Genomic DNA, 25,470 nt, shown 5'->3' on the forward strand with positions numbered 1-25,470 from the left:
GCTTTGTGTCAAAAATTAGTAAATAACAACAATCATTTGTTTAAACAATTTTTGAATTGTTAAAACCTTAAATTATTTTTATTTCATGTGGTTCGAATTAGTTAATTGCAAAATTAGAAAAAAACTGCATCTTTCTGGAAGCTAGTGTCAGGAGTTACTAATTAACAACAATTATTTATTTAAACAATAACGACTGCAATATAACATTAGTAAAATTTATTATATATAATAACAAAAATCGTTTACAGTGAAAATTATTAAATAGTTTAGTTTTTCTTTAACATTTAATAATAAAACTTTGATGTAATTATGGTCATCTTCGTACATGAATTGACAATTGACAAACATGTTAACATTTTACGGAAGCATTTTAGAGTTTGTCTATTGACCCACTCACGGTGGGTTACGGTCAGGCGAAATAATATTATAAGTGGGCGTGAGCTGGGCCCTACCTGGGCTTCCCAGTTTTTGAGGACCCACATCAATAATTATATAAGTAAAAATTTCTAAGTCCAAACCTAAAAATTTTTTTTTCAACAAAAAATTAATGTTTATAATGACTTAGATTAAGAAAAAACGTGTTTTTAACAAAAATGTATTCACAATATTTTTTTTATGTAATGTCCACATAATTAATTAGTAAAAATTTCTAAGTCCAAACTAAAAAAAATTTTTTTTTTTAGACCAACAAATTAATGTTTATAATGATTGTAAACAATAAAAAACACATTTTTAATAAAAATGTATTGATATATTTTTTTCATAATAATATAAATATTATTTTAAGAATATTTATCGTTCTTATTACATTAATAATATTGTTATAATTATTATTAAATTATTTATTTGTTACGGTGTATTCGTGTCAGTAAGTGCTTTATTGAATCATTACAGCAGATTAACAAGTCACTGACAATAAAACGTCGGTGTTCAGTAGTTAGTCTCCGTAGTATAGTGGTTAGGGCGTTAGTCTAGTAGTCCGTAGGTCGTAGGTTCAATCCCCGCGTGCGTTAAATTTTATTTGTTTCTTAGGTTTGCGTTTATTCCGATTTTTCTGCATTGTATTCGTATAAGTATGCAATTTAGTGATTATATATACCGTTTAATAATTTAATTAACAAATTTCTAATTTTTTTATAAATTTTTAATTTATGAATGAAAGGATATATATTAATTCCCATATATATGCTAACATTATTTATGAATTTGCTTTTGGTCACAATTTCATTAAAAAAAGTAAAAATCGTTAAATAATAACGTTATTTATTTATAATTCGACTTATTTGTTATTAATAAACAATTTATTCATTAATTTGAATGAAAACTAAATCTATGGGCCCCAGCTGGATTTTTCCTAGGTGGGCTGTGGCTGGATTCACCGTTACAAGCCAAGGAATCGCCCACCTGGGCCATCCCTGCTGGGACCCACCTAGAACCTGGGAAGCCCACCTGGGACCCACCGTGGGCCCACCTCACTTTTCCACACGGGCTTGTACAAGAAAATGTACAATTTCTTGTATAAGGATTTGAAACAAATTCTTGTATTAGAACTTGTACAAGAAAATGTACAAGTACTTGTACAAGAAAATAAACTAGTACAAGGAAATGTATATGATCTTGTACGGGTTCATGTACAAGTACTTGTATACATGAACACGTACAAGTACTTGTACATTTTCTTTACACATTATTTTTAAGTTGTAAAAATTATAAACATTAAAGGCTGCGCAGTAGTTTTTATAAGCCTTTAGAGCTGCGCAATAGTTTTTAGCTTGCCTAAAGTGAAGAGTCTTAATGATTATAAGTTATTAAAATGCCAATTTTCAAAAAAAAAAATTATTTATAAATTTACTTATTCCAATTTTCTAAAAAAAATTTATTTATAAATTTACTTGTACAAGAACATGAACGTGTTCATGTATACAAGTACTTGTACATGAACCCGTACAAGATCATATACATTTTCTTGTACTAGTTTCTTTTCTTGTACAAGTACTTGTACATTTTCTTGTATCTGACAACATATTCGTAATCAGCGACCCCAAAACCCCTGAGTAACAAATTTTAAGCAAATTCAATAATTTTTTAAATAGTTTTATTTACGGACAGTGTCAGTCAATTTTCATACTTGACAACTGTTAAAAAAATCATTTTTGACGGCTAATTTAGTTTGTTGTTAGCAATATCGCTATATCTTCTTAAAGTACAGGGTTTAGGCTTTAATTTGACTCCTATGACAAGTCTCTAGCACGTCGGATTTACCCGGTAAAGATTTACAAAAACAGCGAAAAACATGATTTTTGGGAATTTACCCCCACTTTTCTCAAAATCCTGACGTGATGGGAGGTTTTCGTTGCCAGATTCGGATTCAGCGCACTAAATACTGCGGGAAATGACTTCTCGATCTCAGACAACGGAAATTTTTTTTTTTTGCAGGCTTGTGTACCCTGGTAAAAATTTTGGACTAATTCCGGATTAAATACGGACAGATTAGTACGGATTAGTCCGAAAATTGTACGAAAAAGGTCCGAAAATGATCCGCGCTAGTCTGATATCAATCCGAACGAAAACCGGAATCCGAAAACACTCCGGAGTAATCCTGAATGTCTACGTATTCAGTCCGTCATTAGTACGCAACAATCTAAATTTATGACCGGTGAAGAATTCTTATAAAATAAGTACGGAATATCCGATATTAATATGTAAAGAATACGGAATCAGTCCGCAACAATCCGAGTTTAATCTAGTTAAAAAAACTTAATCCGCAAAATTTCCGGAGCAATCCGAACTCTGTAAGCAAGAAATCCGGTATTAGTCCACAACAATTTGAAATTAAGTGTGGTAAAATCCTATTCCGAAAGAAGTACGAAACAATCCGAAATCTGTATGCTAAGAATCCGAAAATTGTCTGCAACAACCCGGATTTAATCCAACTAAAAGGTATAATCCGAAACAAATACGAAATAATCCGAAATCTGTACACAAAGAATCCGACATTAGTCCGCTTCAATTCGGAATTAGTGTGGTAAAATCCTATTCCAAAACAAATACGAAACAATCCGAAATATGTACGCTAAGAATCCGGTATCCCTGGTAAAAATTTCGGAGTAATCCGGGTTAATCTAACATCAATCCGAGTGAAATTGTGAATCCGAAAAATCAGTCTGGAGTAATCTTAAATGTCTATGAATTAAATCCGTAATTATTACGCAACAATCCGAAATTATGTCCGTCAAAAAACTCATCTAAAATAAATACGAAATAATCCGAAATTAATATGTAAATAATCCGCCGAATTTAATTTAGTTAAAAGATTTAATCCCAAACAAGTATGGAACAATCCAAAATCTGTATGCAAAGAATCCGCTAATAGTCAGCGTCAATCCGAATAATATCTGATCAAAACACCACAGTCCGAAAATAAGTCTTATTATTATAAGAATTTGTAAATATATACAATCCACAGGCAATTCAAAACAATCCATATTCAATCCAATTCAAAGACTTAATCCGGAATGATTTTGGTATAATATTGAATTTGTATATTAAAAACAATTTGTATTAAATGCAGATAAATTCAAACTATAATTATAATTTCGTATGACAAAAACCTGACCAAAACCAGATTAATTCCGGATTTAATAATTTCACATTTGCAAGTTGCGTATTATCAGACTAACTTTGGACTAGATCGGACTAATTCCGGATTCACTGGTTATACACAAACCGCATTGAGTTTGAATTTATCCGGACAAATTCCGAGCGACAAAAACCTGTCCATAAGCAGACTGTTTCGTAGCTGCGGAATCACTGACCAACCGGATTACTTCTGCATTTACTAGTCGCATATGATCTGACTAACTGCAGACTAAACCGGACTAATTATGGATTCAATAGTTATAAAAAACGTTACCACTTTTTATTCAGGGTATTTACTTATGGTAAATAAAATATTTAATTCTGCAGTCCATTTGTTTTTACAAATTTACTAGTATTATTAGTTATCTTGTTTCAATATTAAAATTAATACTGATGTGTTAGTTTCTTGTCATTTCTTTTCGTGGCACTTCATAAATTCTATTATGTATTCGACTTCGGTGCGATATAATGTTAGATAGGTGTAGGTTCGAATCTCCAAGCGTTAGAAATTTTAAGTTAATGTAAATAAAATTGCGATAGGTAAATCGAAAAATATGTTGAATGTACCATAAAGTAATAATAATTAATACGTGTAACTTGTATAATTATTTTTTTTAATAACATTCACTAAATTGTCTGGACTAATTTTTGACTGTTTTGGACTAATTCCGGATTCACTAGTTAAAATTAACTGATTAATTTCGGACTTCATCGGACCAACTCCGGTTTCACTAGTTGTTCACAAACCGTATAGAGTTCGGATTTTTCCGGATTAATTTCGGGTGACAAAAACCTGACCATAAACCGCATTGTTTCGGACAAATTTCGGATTAGTCCGAAATCTGTCCGGTTTTTTAACCAGGGTAATTAATTCATTGACAATAATATTAATAATAATAGATGTTGAATATATTATTTAACAGTAATTATTATTAACTAATAGTTCAATTCGTTACGATTATTTTTGTTAATTAATAATTTTAGTTAATGAAATAATTATTAGTAAATTGCTAATTAATAATTAATTATTATTAACTAATAATGATTATAACTCTAATCATTAAATAATTAAATGAAACTTAATAATTTGTTAGTTGAGTCTAATTATTATTATTATTATTATTATTATTATTATTATTATTATTATTATTATTATTATTATAGTAAATAATTATATTTAATATAATTATTAATTTATTAGTTTTTTTTAACTTTTAGTTAATAATTAGATTGAATACAATTATTATTAGTTGAAAATTAAATAAAAAAAGGTAATTCTTGTGAAAAATTCTGTTAACTCTTCTTTTACAATACAGTATTTAAGGAAAAAATAATTTTTCATTTGTGAATATAAATATCGCAATAATGAGGAAAACTGGATTGTAACTTATAATAATTATAAATTGATTGTTATATGGAAATTGTTTTGATGTTTGGTGTGCATATATTTTTTCTTGGAATTATTGCGAGAAGAATAAGATGAAGATGAAGAAGTGCGGGTAAAAATGACGTTATATTCGAGTTTTTTTTCAAAGTGTGATTTTGTTGAACTTACGTAATCCGCGTACATGTCATCCTGATGCATCTTTCTGTGTTGATTTACAGAATGGAGTTGGTTCCCGAGCATTACATTCGCATAAAGAGCGTCGCTCTCTTTGACTTTATAATGCTCGGCAGATCCTTTTGGCTCCTCTTTTCTGTACTGCTCACTGGCAACAGTGTAGGGTAAATCTTTTGGTATCACCTCGTCCCAGTACTGATCCTTTAGAAGTTCTGGATGCTCCTCATGCATCTCATCCACTATCATGTAACCAGCCTGATTTTTTCAAAGACTTTTTTTATTAAGAACAATGCATTTTTTTATCTTTTTTCTTAAATTGAAAGTTTCTTTATTTTTATTTCTTTTTGTAATTAAAAATAATTTTTTTTTGTTTTTCATTTTAATTTTTTTATCTCTAAGAAATTTTAAATAAAAAAGATATTGTAATTTTAAGAAAGAGATTAATTAAAAAACGGGGAAATTAAAATAAATTAAAAAAGAGATTTAAAAAAAATGAATTTGAAAATAGAAATAATTTTATATAAATAATAATGTAATGAGAGAAAATTTTTACTGGGAAAAAGTTAATGAAAGATGAATAGAAAATTGTTGATGAAAAACGTAATAAAAGCATTCTGTGAATTAAATTCGATTGAATTACAAAAATTTCTATGAATTAAATTCGATTGAAGTTAAAAAAAATTCTATGAAATCCGATTGAAGTTAAAAAAAATCTTATGAATTAAATTCAATTAAAGCAAAAATATTCTACGAATTAAATTCAATTGATGTAAAAAAATTCAATTAAATTTAATGAAGAGACAAGAAAGTTTATTTAAATTGCAATATATTTAATAAGTAAGTTTAATTAATTGTAAATTTAAATAATAGAAAGTCTCGAGTTAAATATTTAATTTAAATGAAGGAATTCTTCTTTTTTTTTACCTTGATGTGACGATCGATTAGCCAATTAAGTTCTATGTCATCGTCATCTTCTCCGAAAGGATTGATTAATACTTCCGCCACTTTGAGCCATCCAACGTAAAAGCAAAACTGAAAATTTAATTTAATATTGGTTTTTCTTTTATTTTTTGAAATTTCGATATTAAAAGTGAAGAATAAATTTTCTTAACTTTGTCACAAAAATTATTTTCAACAAAAAAAGATTTTGTTTTTTGGACCCGAAAATAATTATTTCTATTGAAGATCTAAGTAATTTTAGTTAATTTGAAGTTATTTTTATTTTTAGTTAGTTAAGTTATTTTTCTTTTTTACTTTTAGTTAGTTTTGGATTATTTTTATTTTCGATTTTTTTTCACTTTTCACCTTTTTAAGCTAATTTTTATTTTTAGTTAATTAATTTTAATTATTAATTAATTAATGATTTACCTGCAAGGCTGTGAAGAATGGAAAATACATGTCTGGCACTTCATATTTTCCATTTTTTGCGTCCTCTTCGCGTGTAAATTGTCGCCCAAGGAGTGCGGAGAAAAAATAGGCGTACAAGGAAAGAGTTACTACCTATGAAAAAAATATAAATTAATAATGTAATTATAGTCCCACGATATAATTTTAATATTAATAATTATAATAATAGGTGAATTCCACGTCAATTCTGCCGTCCTTTTTAAAAAAGACACTATCTACATTTTAGCTTAATCGGAGATATTGAAGGAAACGTGTTTGCATCTGGATCTCTTAATAAAATTTAAAATTTTGTAAACAGACTTATGTTCTTGACTAATTCGGACACGCTCTTTTTATTGGTGCAAAAAATTATTAATTTTAATTATTAATTAATAAAACTGTAGATACCCAATGGGAAATTTACAACTGGCCGAGTACTGCGCCAGCACTGGCAGTACTGGCAGCTACTATGACAGACATCACTGGCATAACTCTGGGATGATAACGCTGTCTAACGCTGACGAAGTACTGCCTGCCAGTACTGCCAGACAGCACTGGATCAGTGCTGGCTGAGAATATTGCCACAATAAATGCCGTATTGTTATTAATTAGTCGTAAATTAATAATAATAAATAATTTAACAACAAAATGGTAAATAATATTAATAAATAGTTATTATTCATAAAATATTTCTCTTCTTAAAGAAATTGTATTAAAGATGGAGACTAACAATGGATATAGTAAATGAAGTAGAAAAAAATTGTTTGTAACATTTAAAAATTAAATAATAAACAATTACAGTAAGTGTGCATTAGATTTTCATATTTTAGTACCTAACGATTGGAATCTAGAAATATCGCAAACCTATGAAAATAAACAAAATTGCTGACGAGGGGAATCGAACCTACGACCTACGAACTAACAGACTAACACTCTAACCACTATGCTAACGACACATGTGTACAGTAAAGTATTAATATCTCAGTATCATTCAGACATACAATTATTGAGTCAAAGATAAGAAAAAAATAGGGATACGTTAGAAATGATAAATTGAAATCAAACAAATTAAACTAAATTTTTAATAATTAAATTAAATTACTTTACTTATTGCATTTAACATTTTACGTGATTCTTAAATTACGTGGTAATTTTTTAATAATTTTTTATTCATAGTAAGAAGTATAATAGTATTTTAATAGGAACCAAATTATTATTTATTATTTTTTATCATTTCTTTGAAGTTTATGTAAAAAAAGCAATGTTGGCAAAGAGCGTCGTGAACAATAATTTTTCTATACTCAGCCAGCACTTGCCGCCGTGGCTTGTCCAAGCTTTGGCGAAACAAAAATTCTGTACTGCGCCAGCACTAATTGTCGAGGCTCGGCTAGACTACGCCGAACAATCGTCTGAGCATTAAGCCAGTGGTGAACATCGGCACTACACTGGCATTTCCCTTTGGGTAGTGCACATTTTTTATGAAATTCGTTACTCTGGGGGTTTTGGGGTCACTGATTACGAATTTGAAGTCAGATTTCAAAAATTCAAAATGGCGGATTCAATATGTCTGTGTCAGCCATATTGGATCCGCCATTTTGAATTTTGAAAAACCTACACCAGATTCGTAATCAGCGACCCCAAAAACCCCAGAGTAACGAATTTCAAGCGAATCCGATGAATTTTTCAAAAACGTGTCCGTCATATTGGATCCGCTATTTTGAATTTTTGAAATCAGACTTCAAATTCGTAATCAGAGACCCCAAAAACCCCCGAGTAACGAATTTTAAGCGAATCCAATGAACTTTTCAAAAATGTGTCCGCCATATTGGTTTTTTGAGGTTATGTCAAAATCCTGATCTGATGAGGTTAAATGGACCTCGGATTCGGATTCAGCGACCCAAAAAACATGAAGTCTACATAGTGAGACCCCCAGATCAGAACTTTTTTTTGTGTGGCTGTGTAATCGGATTATTAGAACAGAAGTTACAGATTTTTTAAACAAATAGTACCAAAAAATTCAAAGTCTTGTATTTCCGCTATTTTTTATTTTTTTTCAAAAAACATTTGTAGGGGTTTTTTTCATCACCTAAGGAGTGTATAAACAGAATATTAAGCGAATCCCATTAGGTCATAAAAATATATGTGTTGAGTTGACGTGGAATTCACCAATAATGAAAATAAAAATGATAATGAAAATAAAAATGATAATAATAATAATAATAATAATAATAATAATAATAATAATAACTCCGCTTAGAACCGTGTCCCAAGCCCGGGACTCCATCTTCTATACGCATTTATACTCATTTATGTATTATTTTTTTACGTATACACTGTAAAAAAAGGGAGTTAAATTTTAACTCCCCCGGGGGGTCTATAAAAGTCGCACCCATTGGAGTTAATGCCAGGGGAGTTAAATAAAGAGAGTTGAAATTTCACACCCAAATGCTAACTCCCCAAGGAAAAAATAACTCGCGCGGGTGTTGAGTGAAGGGAGTTAGAAATTAACTCTCTTTTGGAGTTGATTTTTAACTCGAAAAATTTCACTCCCAACTCCCGAGTCCGTTAACTCCCTAAATTTTTACAGTGTATGCGTGTACATGGGTGAAGTAGTTTGGAGGAGGAGGAGGGTTGTTTGTCGGACTGGTGCGTCCGTGTATATTCCTCGTCTGTGTGAATGGTACAGTATGAACGTAGGGTGCGCTATAAACGCGTTTATCCCTTTGTTTGGGCGAAGGAGAATCCGAACCAAAGTGTTCGGTATGTTCGGAGCATGAATGGGAAGGAGAGTAGCCTATAAACGGCCCCTTCCATGAATGGGAAGCAGAGTAGCCTATGAACGGCCGCTTCCACGAATGTGTATGAAGGAGTACATGTGGACAGGAGAGTAGCCTATAAACGGCCCCTGCCCTAAATGTGGAACCAGAGTAGCCTATAGACGGCCGCTTCCACGATTGGGCAGCCTTTTTTCTATTGATGACACTGTGGATCCGGGAAGTCTGTCCAATAGGCCAGCCTTAGCGGTATCCGGTTTGTCTCAATGGAATTGAAACTGATGTATGAAAGTGTATGTGTAATGAAAGAGGAACACTTTGCGGAGGTTTCTTCCTTTTTTCTGTATGTGGGGTGTGCTATAAACGCTCTACCCCCGTGAATGTGAGATACGCATGAGAGACGGGGGATGTGCATGGTCGTTCTGGTCCGTCAGACACAGTACACATCAAACGTACACCATTCTAACACATATATGGGTTACACACAATTACAACACCTACACATTAATCACAACACAATACACACGATACACTAATTACACCTATATAAATCAATCTTTTTTTCAAGTTAAAAATGGAAATGTGTGATGTAAATAACATTATACCCCAAGCAGGTACCTTGATAAAGGGTAATCCTGCCGTCGATTCCGATCGGGTGAAAGCCCCGGTGGTCGACGAAAGGCCCACGGATTTTGGGGGTGGCCAACAAAACACAGATCTTTTGGATCGAAACAGCGGAGAGAAAATGGAGACGGAGGTTGCAGAAGCTTCTGCCCTCAGTAGTAAAACGGTTCCAGTATCCCTATGGGTTGAGGGATGGAAGACCATGCTTCGACTCATGGAGAGGCAGTCCGAAGTGTCGGAGGAATTGTTTAAGTCTCTTCGAATCGTAAAAGAGGGGATTTTAAAGAACAATCCGAAGCCGGTCAAGGATAGTGCAGTGGAGGCTTTCCATTATGGTGAGAGCCTCGTTGGCATCGCCAGGGACCTAATGGAAGAGGGGAGAGAATTTACTAAAAAATTAGAAAATTATCCTCCTCCTCTCATAGCGAGACGACAAGCCAGACGCGTAGGAGGAACTCCCAGGGGAACCCCCACCTCTGATAGAAAGAAGAGGGGGGCCTCAACTACGCCCGAAGAAAGGGAAGGCTCGGACAGCCACTCAAGCTGATGGCGGGCGTTGGAAAAAAGTCCATCGGAAAAAGAAAAAAATAAAGGAAAGGACTGGGGATGACCCTAAGGGGGGAACAAAAAACCCTCTCGAAAGAGAAAGAAAAGAGAGACAGACGCAATTAGAATAAGCGTAGGGGAAGGAAAAGATTATGATGGAATATTGGACGATATGTTTTCAAAGGTCAGCCCTGATGAAAACAAAGTCGAGATCCTGTCGGTCCGAAGATCCAGGAAGAAAGAAATCCTCCTGGTTCTTAAGAAGGGGCAGATCTCACTGGATTCAGCAGTGCGCTGACCACTGCCCTGGATGGAAAAGCAGAGGTCAAGACAGTAGTCTTGACGAGGTCACTAGAAATCGTAGACCTCGATGAGACTATAGTCGTGGCAGACGTACAGAAGGCAATACGGGGTTGTCTGGGTAAGCCTGAGTTGGAAACGCCTTGCCAACTAGTCACCCGGTATGGAAGTCAACTGCAGAGTCCGAACCAGAGTGGAGGTAGACAGGTGTTTCAGATGCCTGTGCTACGGCCACTTGGCACGAGGCTGCAGTGGCCCAGACAAAAGAGATGCTTGTTGGAAGTGTAGTGGTCTGGACCACAAAAGCAGGTCATGTAAGGGTTCTGCTCGTTGCATGACTTGCTCCGATAAGGGGTCAAAGGAGACAAATCACCTTCCGGGAAGCAGGGCTTGCCCAGTTTATTGGGGAATCCTCTCAGGTCTAAAAGACAAAATACGGGGTTCTCCAGGTTAACCTCGGAAGGGGAAGAGCCGCACTGGACCTTCTGATGCAGACTGCTAGACAGAGGAAGGCTGATATACTGATCTTCAGTGAGCAGTGTAGAAAGCCAGAATTCTCTGTCTGGTTCCAGGACGCATCGGGAAGGTCCGGAATACAAGTGTGTAACCCGGACATCGCTATTGGTGATTTCCTGGAGACAGATAAGGGCTTTGTTTGGGTAGAGGTGGCGGGTGTTCGTATCTACAGCTGCTACTTAAAAGTTCGATGCCAAGATTCGCTCTCTTGAAGAAAGCATAAGAGCTTTCGGCGGGGATGTCCTCATTGCGGGGGATTTTAATAGTAAGTCCCCCGAGTGGGGAGAGACCCGTCAGGACAGGAGGGGGATCTTGGTCACCGATATGGTCTCTGCGAATGACCTGGTGGTGATGAACTGGGGAAAAGAGCTCACTTTTAGGCGGGGAGCGTCAGGGTCAATTCTTGACCTGACATTTGCATCTCCCCAACTGGCCCGTAGAATCAGAGATTGGAAGGTATTGGATCAGGCGACCATGAGCGACCACCAGTACATTGAGTTTTCAGTCTCCGAGGAGAATATGGAAGGGTACAATTGCCCACAAATGGACAAAAAGAAACCCTCCTGGAACCTTAGGAGACTCGATGGGGAGAAGTTGGCAAAGTCCTTAGTTGAGACTCGCCTAATTAGGAGACTTAACTGGCATAGGCAGCCAACTTCTATAAAGGGCATAGTGCGAGAGGCGAGGCAAATAATAGTAGATGCATGCAACCACTCTATGCCTCGCCGGCACCAAACAAAAGCTAGGAAGGGTGCTCTGTACTGGTGGAGCGATGAATTAGCCCGCTTAAGGAGAGAATGCAATGCAGCGAGAAGGAAATATACCCACTCGAAGGGAGACCTCACGCTGCAAGAAGATTGGCATAAAGCCAGGCGAATCTTCAAGCGGGCTATAAGGAGTAGCCAACGAAAGTGCTGGAAGGAACTAATCGGGAAGACCGAGAATGATCCATGGGGTTTGGCGTTTAAAATTGTTACTAAGAAATTAGTTTCAAGACAAAAAACCCCGGGTCTAGGCAATCCGATTTGAGTCCAAAAAATCATAAGAGCGCTGTTTCCCCATGTGGAACCGAGCCCCAGGGAGGACTATACTTGCGTAGTACAGATGGAGGAGCTCTTCACGCTTGAAGAACTAAAAAAGGCGGCAAGGGCGTTGAAAAATGGCAAGGCGCCAGGCAGGGATGGAATACCAAGCGAGATCCTAAAAGAGGTCGTCGCGGTATATCCAGAGTTACTTCTCAACATCTTTAATGCGTGTTTAAAAGCCGAAGAGTTCCTCAGTAACTGGAAAGTGCAAAAGTTGGTTCTCCTTAGGAAAGGCGATAAACCTCTGGATAAAGTCTCATCGTTCAGACCAATTTGTTTATTGGACACGATGGGCAAACTTCTAGAGGGGATGGTTCTAGAAAGACTTCAGGAAATCCTGGTAGGCGAAAATAGCCTATCAGAGAACCAGTTTGGCTTCCGGAAAGGCCGGTCAACATTTGATGCAATACTCTCTGTTGTGAAACTGGCAAAGGAAGTTAATCAGGGGAAGAGGAAGGGTTTCTGTGCTCTTGTTTCCATCGACATCCGGAATGCGTTCAATTCCGCGAGATAGGACATCTGCATTGAGTCAATGAGACGCAAAAGAGTGCCGACTTATCTGTTGCGAATGATAGACAACTATCTCAGTGACAGATGGGTCGTGTACGAAGGCAATGCGTTCCATCTCAAGGAAGAGATGACCTGCGGGGCACCACAGGGGTTTAAGGTGGATCCATTCATATGGAACGTCATGTACGACGATCTCCTGAGAATGGAGCTGCCCGAAGACACGATCCTGAAAGCCTTTGCGGATGACGTACTTCTGGTGTGTAGAGCGCAGGAAACCAAATTCCTCGAGATAAAACTCGATGAAGGACTGCGACGAGTAGAGCGTTGGTTGTCTTGTCATGGCCTGCAAATTACCTTAGAGAAGACCGAGGCTCTGCTTGTTACAGTCCGGCGAGTGTTTGAAGCCCCAAAGGTGAAAATAGGTGGAACTGAAGTCTCATGGGGAAATCAACTTAAGTACCTGGGAGTGACGTTGGACCGAAGGTTAAGCTTCGGTCCTCACGTGAACATCACAGCACTCAAGGCCGCCGAATGTATGGGTAAACTATCTAGGTTAATGCACAACATTGGTGGTCCCAGGGAAAAGAAGCGGCGCTTGGTGGCGACCGTTGGTCTAGCAAAGCAGCTTCATGCTGCCCCTGTATGGGCAAAAGAAAGACAGGAAGTCTTTCAGCTCAATAAAGAACGAGTTGTCTCGCAGGAACAACAAAGTGGTGGTAGCCTAAAGATGGCTATCCGCAAATCGGCAAGAATCGAACTAGTCGATAGTTGGCAGGCAAGATGGGATGGGGAATCCAAAGGAAGGTGGACATATCGCCTGATTCCCCACCTCGCCACCTGATTAGAAAGAAAGCACTGCAAGGTTGGCTATTACCTTACGCAGGCGATGACTGGTCACGGCTGCTTCGGTCAGTACCTTCATAGATTTAAGATCAGAGAAGAGGCGAAATGTGTGTATTGCGGCGCTGCAATAAACGACGCGGAACACACTCTCTTCTCCTGTGGGGAATGGAGTGAGCTAAGACGGGCCATGTTTGACGCAGTGAAAACTCAATTCACCGCTGATGACATGGTCTCAACTATGCTCCTAAGCGCGGACTCTTGGCGCCACATCGTGTTCTTCATTACCTCGGTAATGAAGACAAAAGATGTGGACGGAAGAAGAGGTTAACCTGGAGTAATCACTGGTGACGATTCGCGGGAGGGGGAGGAGGAACTAATTCTCGTTCCTCCTCCCACTCCCGCGACTCCCTCCCGGTGGTTAATGGAAAGATTGTTTTTTAACAATGGACAGAGAGGAGTAAGAGAGAGGACTTCCACTTGCGAAGTAAAGCCATTAGATAGTTCCGCAAGTGGAAATAGAGTCCTGGAAATAGGGAGTTGATAGGTCGATAGAGCCTAAGCTAAACTTAGTTTAGCCTATGCTACACGCGGCTCACAGGTGTCTGGAAGGAAAAAAAAGTTTGCCTACGATGCCAAAACAATTCATTGTTACCCTCTGGTTCCTTAGCACCCTCTGAAAAGAGAAAACTTAACCCGAAAATCGTAGCTGTTCATTTATGGAAAAATCACCCCTTTATAGGGGTGATTTGGAATTTTTTTCAGAAAAAATTGTTTTTAAGGAGCAAAAATAATTTTTAAATTATTTTGATAATTGTTATTTATGTGTGTGTTTACAGGGTTTAATTTTCTAGATACAATCGATTAAAAAGTTTTTTAAAAACAAAAGATTCAAATTTTTAACTTTTCTTTTATTTAGTTAACGATTTTTGATAACATCTATTTACATATATGTGGGCAATTTCAAGTCAGATTTCAGTTCACATTTTAAATTTGGCCAAAACAATTACAAAAACAATTAAACAATTATTAGTTGGGTTAAAATAAATTTTTAAACTCGGCGGGCAAGTTTTACGCACGCTGCACTGTGCAAAATTTTCAAAAAATAAAAATTTGAACTACTCTCGTAATTTTTAATAAACTTTCATTGCTAATTTTTATATATACTTATTCATAATTCTGAACAATCAATCATATGGATTTTCAAAAATTTTATTTTTTTAACCCTCCGTTACACACATGAGAAAAAATTACGACTTTACACACGTTTAGAGGGAATCCCTCACCACATTGTAAAATAAGCAACATTACAACATAAAAAAACGAATCAACAAAAATTTAGTTTTAACACAAACTTACAAATATGTAGTAAATTATTCTAAACTATAAAATTAATACAATTAATTTTCGGTCTCAAAAATAAAAATTAATTAGGGGAGGGTAGGCTACATTGAACCGGGTATTTTCTAAAGTCCAAGAACTAATTAAATTTTACAAATTTTGATGAGGTTTTTGTATGAAAATAAAACTGAAGTACTCCTTTAGTTAATACACACGTTACAAACACAAATTATTATGATTAAATAATAAAATTTAATTTTTTTCTAGCCAGTTACACTTTTCTTATTTTGAAGGAAGTGTGTCTACATTGAACCACCTCTAATAAAACACTACAACTTACTTCTAAAATAATATTTCCACTTACACATTGTAATAAATCTTATTTTCCACTCAAAAAAATAGAAAACTGTTGTTAAATAGTTATTATTTGTTAATATAGGATATTAATATATTTCGATGTCAGGTTTCGTGGCAGAAGTGACAGTTTAATTTTATCACGTTGAGAGCCATGCTGATCAAATTTCCTAACCTCAAAATAAATATTATGGCGCAAAATTTTAAAGTTCTACTACAATGTATAATTTCTGAAACCTTAATTGCGCATGACTACTAGCATTTTTCTTATTGGTCAATAGAGCAGACAACTTTTGGAGTCAGGGCTGCCACTCTTGAAACTGAAAATACGCTGTAAATTCGGGTGGTTCAATGATGCCGCACTTACTGTATTCACATGACATTCACAACAAAAATTGTTTATAATAAATTTATGTAAGACTTAAAATTCTTTATCACATCGGAATATTGAAGTTGACACCCTAAGCGACATAAATCACAAGTTTACTAATTTTTAAAACTTCCTATTTCAATAAAAAAATTCATTATATTTCCACAAAATTTTTTGTTTTGTACGTGAAAAACAGTTTTTTTCGTTTTTCTTTGTAAATAATAAACCTACGTGCTCGAAATTTTTGGACGTAGTCGCTTTCGGTAATACTAAATTATATATTAAATAAGTAAAAATTCCACTCAGTCATTTCTTAGGAAATTAAAGTGGTTCACTGTTGACGCTGGTTCAATGTAGCCTACTCTCCCCTACACGAATGCACATCTTCGAAGGAATTCCACTTGACATGTAAAAATAATGTAACATTAACAAATAAGCAAAAAAATCATTAAACAATTCATTTTAATTATATTTATAATATAATTTTGTCATTAACCAACAGTGGAACAAAAAATGTTTTGAAAACTTGATTTTTTTAATTAACATAACCTCACTTTTTCGAGTTTTTTCTGGCTTTGAAGCTTCATAATTAGGGTGACCATAATTATTTTTTTAAAAGTATGACTATATACATATTTAAAAAAGAGGACAAACCCGGACACTATTGCAGTTATGGTGGAAGTCAATAACCATATATTTTGTTTCGAATAAACATAATTGATTTTTTAAATTAATTATTGGGAAAAAGACAATACTCATTGTTACATATAAGTATACTTTTTATTATATAAATTAATAAAGATTGATAAATAACATTTTCTAAAATTTTCATTAGATCTATAGAAAAAAACCTGTTTAATACTTTTTTCATTATACATTATATATTTTAAAGACTTACCCACTTCAGACAAAAACGGTTAATTTTTCAAAACTAAGTCGTAAAATTCTTTGCAGTCCAAATTTTTAAAATTAAACGCGTCTGAATTCTCATTGTTGCATATAAGTATACTTTTTATTATATAAATTATAAAACATTGATAAATAATGTTTTCTAAAATTTTTATTAAATCTATAAAAAAACTGTTCAATACTTTTCTCATTTAACATTATATTTTAAAGACTTATAATTTTAAAATTATTAAGGCGCTCTCACAGCTAGTAGGTAGCATACAAATTTGAATTTACTATCTCTTTGACTCTAATTGATTTTCTCTCTTACTCCAATTACTGCCTGCGCAGGCAGGCAGAGCTGTGAGAGCTCCATTATAGTTGCAAAAACCCGGACATATTAAAAAACCCGGTAAGACAAAAGTAGCCTACTGTAAAAAGAGGACATGTCCGGGAAAACCCGGACGTATGGTCACCCTATTCATAATTAAATATTAATTATGTTTAAACTAAATGTTTTTTTAGAAATGTGTTGAGTAAATTGTCGAAAGGTATAGAAACTGATTTTATTTTGCAATGAGGAAAACAAAAGTTATTTAAAAAATACTGAAACCGTAGAGGGAATCCCTCCCTAGGTGTGTAACGGAGAGTTGAAAATCAAATTTTTTGAAAAATAAATAAAAATTGTAAATCAGTTAAAAATTACTTTTATTAATCTTCTATAGTGTAATATGATTTCAGGTACTGAAAAAATGTAAACAAAATTTTGATACCCCTCAAAATAGTCATTTTTGAATGGCCCAAATTTTACTATACTAGTAGTTTTTAAAAAATTTAACTAATTCCCCATTTTTTATTATTTTTCGTTGCCAAATTTTATGTATGCTTTTCTTACGATAATAAATAATCAATCGTATGGATTTTGAAAAATTTTAATTTTTTCAAAAAACGTGCATAAAACTTGCACGAAAAAATAAAAAATTTATTTCAACACATCAAATTCAAGAAGAATACTCTGAAACATTTTTGTATTATTCTTATCATTGCCAGCTATGTTTTTTTTTAAAAAAATTTTTTTAAAACGTCCAAATTTAAAAAAAATTAATTTGTTTATATAATTTTTTATTTTTTTAAGAAAAATTTGTTTTGTAACAGCATTTAAAAGTTAAAGAATAACTGAACTTTTTTTATCTCCACTAAATTTTTGTAAGTCCAATAATTTTCAAGTTGTAGACCATTGAAAAAAGGTCTACTTTTTAAAAATCAAATTTTCAAAATTTAAAATGTGAACTGAAATCTGACGTGAAATTGCCTACATATATATGTAAATGGATGTTATCAAAAATCGTTAACTAAATAAAAGAAAAGTTAAAAATTTGAATTTTTTGTTTTTAAAAAACTTTTTAATCGATTGTATCTAGAAAATTAAACCCTGTAAACACACACATAAATAACAATTATCAAAATAATTTAAAATTTATTTTTGCTCCTTAAAAACAATTTTTTCTGAAAAAAATTCCAAATCACCCCTATAAAGGGGTGATTTTTCCATAAATGAAAAACTACGATTTTCGGGTTAAGTTTTCTCTTTTCAGAGGGTGCTAAGGAACCACTGGTTAACAATGAATTGTTTTGGAATCGTAGGCAAACTTTTTTTTCCTTCAAGACACCTGTGGGCTCAATGTTCAACCCTGCAAAACTCGTGGTACGGGTCACGAGGGATCTGATGAACAGATTTCCAACTTCCTTCGTAAAACAAAAACAAATAATAATAATAATAATACGAGGTGTGTGCATATTGCTAGTTCCCTGAAGACAACGCGGAGCACACCCTCTTCTCATGCAAGAAATGGGACTTGGAGAGGCGGGCCATGTTCGAAGGTGTAAACAGTCAAGTTACACCGGAGAACATGGTATCGCTGATGACCCAGTCAGAAGAGAATTGGCGGCAAGTCGAGAACTTCATAATCTCGGTTATGTCGAGGAAGGATCTCGACGGCCGCCAAAAAGCGTAATTTAAACAGCTTTTAATTTGTTTGTTCGTTTCTTATTAATTTATTTTGTGATTTATTTGTCCTTATACAATTTTAATTCTTTATGTGATTTATTTGTCCTTATACATTTTTTTAATATGTTTTATGTTTGTATTTGTCTTTATACAGTTTTATGTTTTCAATATTATATACGCGTTTATATTATTTTTTTTATATCCGTTTACAATTTTATCTTTTGACTTTTTACACTTAATTAAACATTTTTTTAAAATTTTTTATTGTTGTGCTGTTAATTCCGCTTTTATATTGAAATAGTTTTAAATTTTTAACTATTAACGCAAGAGAACCGCAGAGAAAAGCAGAATCCAAGGTATCTGTAGGCAGATTTCCCAAAAGTCCCTGAGCAAAAAAAAAAAAATAATAATAATAATAAAAATTATAATAATAAAATAATATTAGGCAATATTATGTTGTCTAATGTTGTGATTGTAATTATAATTATTATTCTAATTTATACCTAATAATATAATAAATTACTAAAATATTTTTAGTTAATTTCGAATTATATAAGGAAATTTCACTAAATTATATAGAAACAAAATATTTAAAAAATTTCGCTTGTGTCTTAATTTCTCAAAAAAGTAAATAAACAGAATCTTTTTTTCTAAAAGAGAAAATATAGATACGCAACAATGACTCATTTCTGTCGATTTTGCTTTGTATTATAACAATCAAAATTGTTTCAATTTTCGCTGACAATTTTAAAATTAATTTCTGTTCATAAAATTTTAAGTCTTAAGCAAATAATTACTGGAATTTCATTGACAAATAATTTTTTTACGTTTAGTGTTTGATAAATATTTATTCTGAATATTTATTCTTAATAATTATATTCTTAATATTTACTCTAAATTACTATTGTTCATTGCAATTAGTCTAAATTTATTTTTCTTTTTGATTTTCCATTATTATTATTATATAATTATAATTATTATTTTTCAATTTATTTTTGTCATTCGTGTACAAAAAAAATTGAGGAGGGGAAAAAAACTTTCTAAAAGTTATTCTTGTCTAGACATACGGCAATATTCATAACACAGAGAACGCCTGATGATTGCAGGAAAAAAGTTTGCAAGCAGTATAGTGGTAGAGAATAATCTGTAATTATTTCTTCCTCATTATTTAGTCATGCGTCGCTGATTCAGAGCAGCTAACACTTTTAGTTAATAAATAAATAAAAAAATAAATTAACAAAAAGAAAATAAAAAAAGTGTATCGCCATTGGATGCATAATGTCGTTCTAAAATGGTCAAGATAAAGTAGATTTATCGCATTTTATTTATGATTTTATCTCCTTATAGTTGACTTTCTCTTTTGGCGTTGAGATTCACTGTATGTGTATAGTTATTTATAAAGTTTGTATTATTATTTTTTTTATTAATAAATTTATTATTTATTGTGTAAAAATTATTTTTTAGAACTTTTGGTTATGTACATTAAATTTTTATTTTCAATTTTACTTTTTAGAGTAAAATTTTATAGATATATTCAATGTTATTTTTTATTTATTTATTTATTAATATTTATTAATATTATTTTATTAATAAGAAATATTGTGGGGTAGGGTGGGGCATTACTATTCCTGTTTGGATTTTTGAGTCTAAAAAATGTATTTAAAAAAATAAAGAAATGAGTCGGACCGTTTGAAAACTTGACTTCTTAGCTACAATTTTTCCATGTATTATTTTGCTGTAAAGGAGCATTCAGACCTCTGCAGACTGCCTGCCTGTGCAGGCAGAAGATCGTTCACACCTCATTATTCTCGTTGAAAAATGAGGGAAGATTTAAATATCTATTAAAATTCAAATCTATTCAAATCTTCCCTCATTTTTCAACAGGAAAAGTGAGGTGTGAACGATGTTCTGCCTGCGCAGGTAGACAGTCTGCAGAGGTCTGAATGCTCCTTAACTCGATTCTGTTCCGAACTACAGCGATTTTACGAATTTTTTTTTTTTGATGTCGAAAAAAACGAGGGACGAAACTATTCCCGCAGCTATTAATGATATAATACTAAAAAAAATACAAAAATTAATTTGTTAATTGGAGTGAGTTTTTCTCTTCCAATTTTTTTTTCTTCTCTTTTTTTTTTTTTCTTACCATTCTAACCTAAAAACAAGCAGGCTTGTTTTCAAACGGTCCTACTCATTTTTTTTATTTTTTTTTAAATACATTTTTTAGACTCAAAAATCCAAACAGGAATAGTAATGCCCCACCCTACCCTATAAATTTAATTTATTTCTTAAGTTATTAAATAGTAAAGTTAAAAAATTAATCTAGAGAAATTTTGGAGACATTCGTAAATTCTTCTCGAGATAAACGGTCTGACGTCAGATAGTCTTGTTCTACTGTCAGATCAAGACAACTAAATCAGTTTCATTTCACTATTGTATAAAAGTACCAGTTGAAAATTAAAACTGTTTAAATTTTGAAATCAAAATAAATTTATCTACATATTGCAAGAAAATAATTTCATTAAAAACTTTTAGAAATCAAATGTCTAAAATAAATCATTCTCAATTAATTTTAATTTATAAAGAAAAATTGACAATAATTTTAATTTAAAAATATTCTCCAATATACAGGCAAACCTCTCTACGGCGGAAAGCAATTAGACGATTCCGCCGTAGAGAGGTTCGTTAAAATGCTATTAGTGAGTGAACGTTCAGGGATCTTTAAATATGAAATAGAAGTTATGATTATTTATTAATAACCTTATTTAAAAATCATTGAATTCTTGCAAAGAATTTTGTCAACAAATTTGAGAATAATTGAATTCCTTCGCAGAATTTTATTATTTATGAAAATAATCGAATTCTCGCGAAAAATTTAATTAAAATTTATAAAAATCCTAATTAAATTTTTTTTAAGAATATCTTGAAACTTTTTTAAAACAATAGAGTTTCTTTAATAGTTAAATAATTAAAAATTTTGAAATTAATTGAATTATACAAAGAATTTTTTCAACTTTTTAAAATAATCGTGTCTGTTAATAATTTTAAATATTTAATTTTTAAAGTTTATTAAAATTGTATTGAAAATAATTGAATTCCTTAGGAGAATTTTATTATTCATACAAAATAATTTAATTTTTGCGATGAATTATAAATATAATTAAAGGTGAAGAAGCTATCAATTTTCCGAATCAATTTTTACAAATAAATTAAATACTCTCTAAATTTGAATCAGCGAAAAGTCGCTGATTCACCAGCCCAGTGTATGCAGCTGATGAAACAGCGTATATACGCTGGAAAATCAGTGCATATACGCTATTTCATCAGCTGCATACTCTGGGCTGGTGAATCACCGACTTTTCGCTGATTCAAATTTAGAGAGTATCTTAAATAAATCTCTATATAAGCTCATGGGTTTCATATGTATCGACAGCACAGCTGAGTTCTTTGATTTATTTCTTTGATTTATTTTATCATTTTTTATGTTTATTTTTTATACACGGAAAAAAAAAGTTCCCAGATATTTCAGGAATTATTTCCTAACTCTTGGATACGTGGTAACAGCTCTGAACTAGCGTCGAACATTCAATGGTAATCAATGAATGTTTGAAAGAAATTCGGGAACTGTATTAGAAAAAGCTATAAATAGTCCATTAGTCTCTTTTTCATTACTTTCTCATGTAAAGTTCATGGCACTGGCCGCAACTGTTTCTGAAATTTTCGGGAACTCGTCAAGGAATCTTGGTGCGCAGAAACTGTGCGCACCAGTCTCAACAAGTCTCACCGTCAGTAAGACTTGCGTGCCTTATATATTTATTTTATGCTGAGGTATTTAACGCTCCTGTTTAGCTCACATGGATAAGACGCCGGACTTCTATTCCTCGGGTACGCGAGTTCTGTTCCAGCCGCCGTCGATTTTTCTCTCATATGGTTTTTTCTATTTCAGAAACTTAATAAAAAATAAAAATTGTATGTGACCTTCAAGGATAAATGTGTGTGAGTGTGTGTGCGGACGTGTCAAGGAGGGGAAGTGGGAGGGGGGAAGCAGAATCCATTTTTTCTTGCATTCGCCTAACTTTTCGATTTTCTTGAACAGTTCCCGACTTTTTCAAGAACAGTTTGCCGAGAAGTGGTGAAATAGTTATAATTTGTATAGAAATAGTAAATGACATATTTAAACGAGGCGAAATTTAGTTCTCTGTGAACTACCCGCCGTATCCAAGAGTTAAGAATGAAGTTCCCGAATAATCTTCGAACTTTCTTTTTCCGTGTAATATTTAAAATATATCACAAAATAAACAAAAATTATAAATCAATAATATAAATTAAAGAAATTAAATAAAAAAACATCTGTATAAAAATTACAATTCGGAACTTTTCGGCCCTGAATTTCATGGCACTCACAGTCACAACTCGCACTGATATAATCCCTTACTTCTACCTGTCGAGTCTCCGCCGTATAGAAGTCCGTCGTAGAGAGGTTTGCCTGTAATTTTTCGTTTCATAAATACGCAATTTTTTAATTATAAAAATTATTTAGAGAAAAATTAAAAATTTTATTATATTTTTTATCCCACATGCACAAAAATGGCGATTTCAGATAGCAGACGACAGGGAGTAAAAGTCATTCACTTGTTCGACTTGTATGAAAATGGCGGCCGTTTTCTCCCTTGGGCAAAAATAATGCATGGGATCAGCTGTTACTTTTGCACATGGGAGAAAATGGTCGCCATTTTCATACGGTCTTTATACCCTTTAAAACCTTGTTGCTTAATATACTATTAATTTCAATTTACAAAAATTGTTTTTATTTTTGTTTCTTAATTTCCTCTTTTTTATTATTTAAATTTTTTATAATTTTTGCTTCCTCATAGAGGAAGGATTGTATTAGCAAAATTTTCGATTATGATTTTTTTTTTCATTATAGGTACTTAATCTGTTAGTACTTTATGTACGAATAGGCACTGCCCGTATAAATGTTATAAATAAATAGAAATTTCGATGTAATTTGACCTCACAAGTCCAAAAAACGGATTTTAAAAAAATGTCCCGATGTAAAGTTTAAAAAAAAGAGTTTAAAAATATAAAGTTTAACTATATTTTTTTGCATTTTTCATTTCGTAAAAAAACGTTTTTGAGCCTTCATTGAACATTTTTCGTTCATATTAGCCAGAGATATTAAAGTTTTAAAACTACAAATTTTTCGAAAATAACACTTTTCTGAAAATCTTGTTGAAAAATGTAAAAGTAACTTTAAAAGCATTATATTACCAACTTGTAGAGCATTAAAAAATGCTTCGATTGACTTATTTTTGAACCTGATTCGGTCAGAAATTATCAAATTTGTATTGGTATTTGAAAAATAAAAAATTGTGGAAAATATCATTTTTTCAACATTCTTGTTTATTAACTTATGTGTAATTATTAAACTATTATAACCATTTATTATAGAATATATAAAAACACATTTTTTGGACCAAGATTTAATGATTTTTAACTCTTTTATACAAAGTAATTCTTATATTTCAATTATTATTATTTCTATGAGGAAGCAAAGTGTTCATGAAATGAACACCAAAATTATAAAAATGTACAACTTGGCAGCGGTTTATAAATTGAATTATTAAAATTAATTAATTAAAAAAATTTTTCCCAACGTGTAAACCAGTGGAAAAAAATTTTTGTCAATATTTATTTGCAAATTTTTCATTTCTCTATCTGATACAAAAATTATAATAGGATTAAAATGTTTAATGGACAATTATATAAACAAATGATAATTAATGAGTTTTTTTTTCTTTTTAATTAAAAACGTGAAATCAAGCTATTGTCTTATTATAATGGAAACAAATCTTAATTTTATTCCAAAGATCGAGAAAGATTTCTTTCTTGTGATCGATTCGTTCGATTTTTCTAAGCCGATCAGACATCTCATTAAAGAAACTTGAACTTTCGCAAAGTCGAATGGAATATAACCGAAGGTCGTTGTATGTATTATTATATTGTTAATTTATGCGAATCAACATTGAAAAGTTCCCTATAGAAGAATTTTGTTTAATTAACAAAAGAAAAACGTTAAATTCAATTAAAAGCAAATTTTTCTGAAAAAATATTTATTTACAAATTAATTTCAGTAAACAAAAAATGGATAACGAATTAATTTCCTTTTTGGGGAATTATAATTACGAATTGATTTCGTATTATAAAAATTTAATTAGAAGTAAATTTCATTTAATAATAAAAAAAATGTAATTACAAATTAATATTTTGTTCAAATAAAATTTAATGACAAATTAATTGAATTAAAAAAAGTTATTAATTTAATAAAAAAAATTAATTAATTAATTACAGATCATTTTTAAAAAAAATCTTTTAATAATCGATTTTTTTCCTATTGAAGAATAAATAATTTTCGAAAATAAATAAACATAAAAGATTGTCGGTTGAGTGTCTGACAGAAATTTTTTAAGTCACGAACGTTTTCGTGTTGGAATTATTACTGAAAGATTTGCGTTTGTATTGTGAAAATAATGGCACATAACTCGACAATAATTGGGGGGTTTTCTGATGAATAATTATCGTTGCACAATTGTACATCGCATTGTCTAATTGTAAATAAAAAAAACAGTTTTACCGATTATTGTTTAAAATTATTGCGCAAAATGACAATAAAATTTGTTCTACAGACATTTTATAATTAAATGATTATAAACATATATATAATTTGAAAT

General features: G+C 32.2%; 2 protein-coding genes across 4 annotated transcripts in view; one reads left to right on the plus strand and one right to left on the minus strand.

The window, feature by feature from the left end:
* The window catches only part of LOC122503438, a 223,986-nt gene that overhangs the window by 38,219 nt on the left and 160,297 nt on the right, over window positions 1-25,470 (minus strand). For both annotated transcript variants that reach the window (XM_043613980.1, XM_043613979.1), the window contains 3 exons: window positions 6,569-6,700; window positions 6,125-6,232; window positions 5,195-5,455 (listed from right to left, as the gene is read on the minus strand). In XM_043613980.1, the coding sequence (XP_043469915.1) occupies window positions 5,195-5,455; window positions 6,125-6,232; window positions 6,569-6,700 (501 nt within the window). The remainder of the gene's footprint in view (window positions 1-5,194; window positions 5,456-6,124; window positions 6,233-6,568; window positions 6,701-25,470) is intronic.
* Window positions 1-25,470, plus strand: part of LOC122503439 — a 290,985-nt gene that overhangs the window by 11,617 nt on the left and 253,898 nt on the right. The window lies entirely within an intron of this gene.

The sequence above is a fragment of the Leptopilina heterotoma genome, unplaced genomic scaffold, assembly GCF_015476425.1.
Source record: "Leptopilina heterotoma isolate Lh14 unplaced genomic scaffold, ASM1547642v1 Lhet_262, whole genome shotgun sequence".
Taxonomy (NCBI): Eukaryota; Metazoa; Arthropoda; class Insecta; order Hymenoptera; family Figitidae; genus Leptopilina; species Leptopilina heterotoma.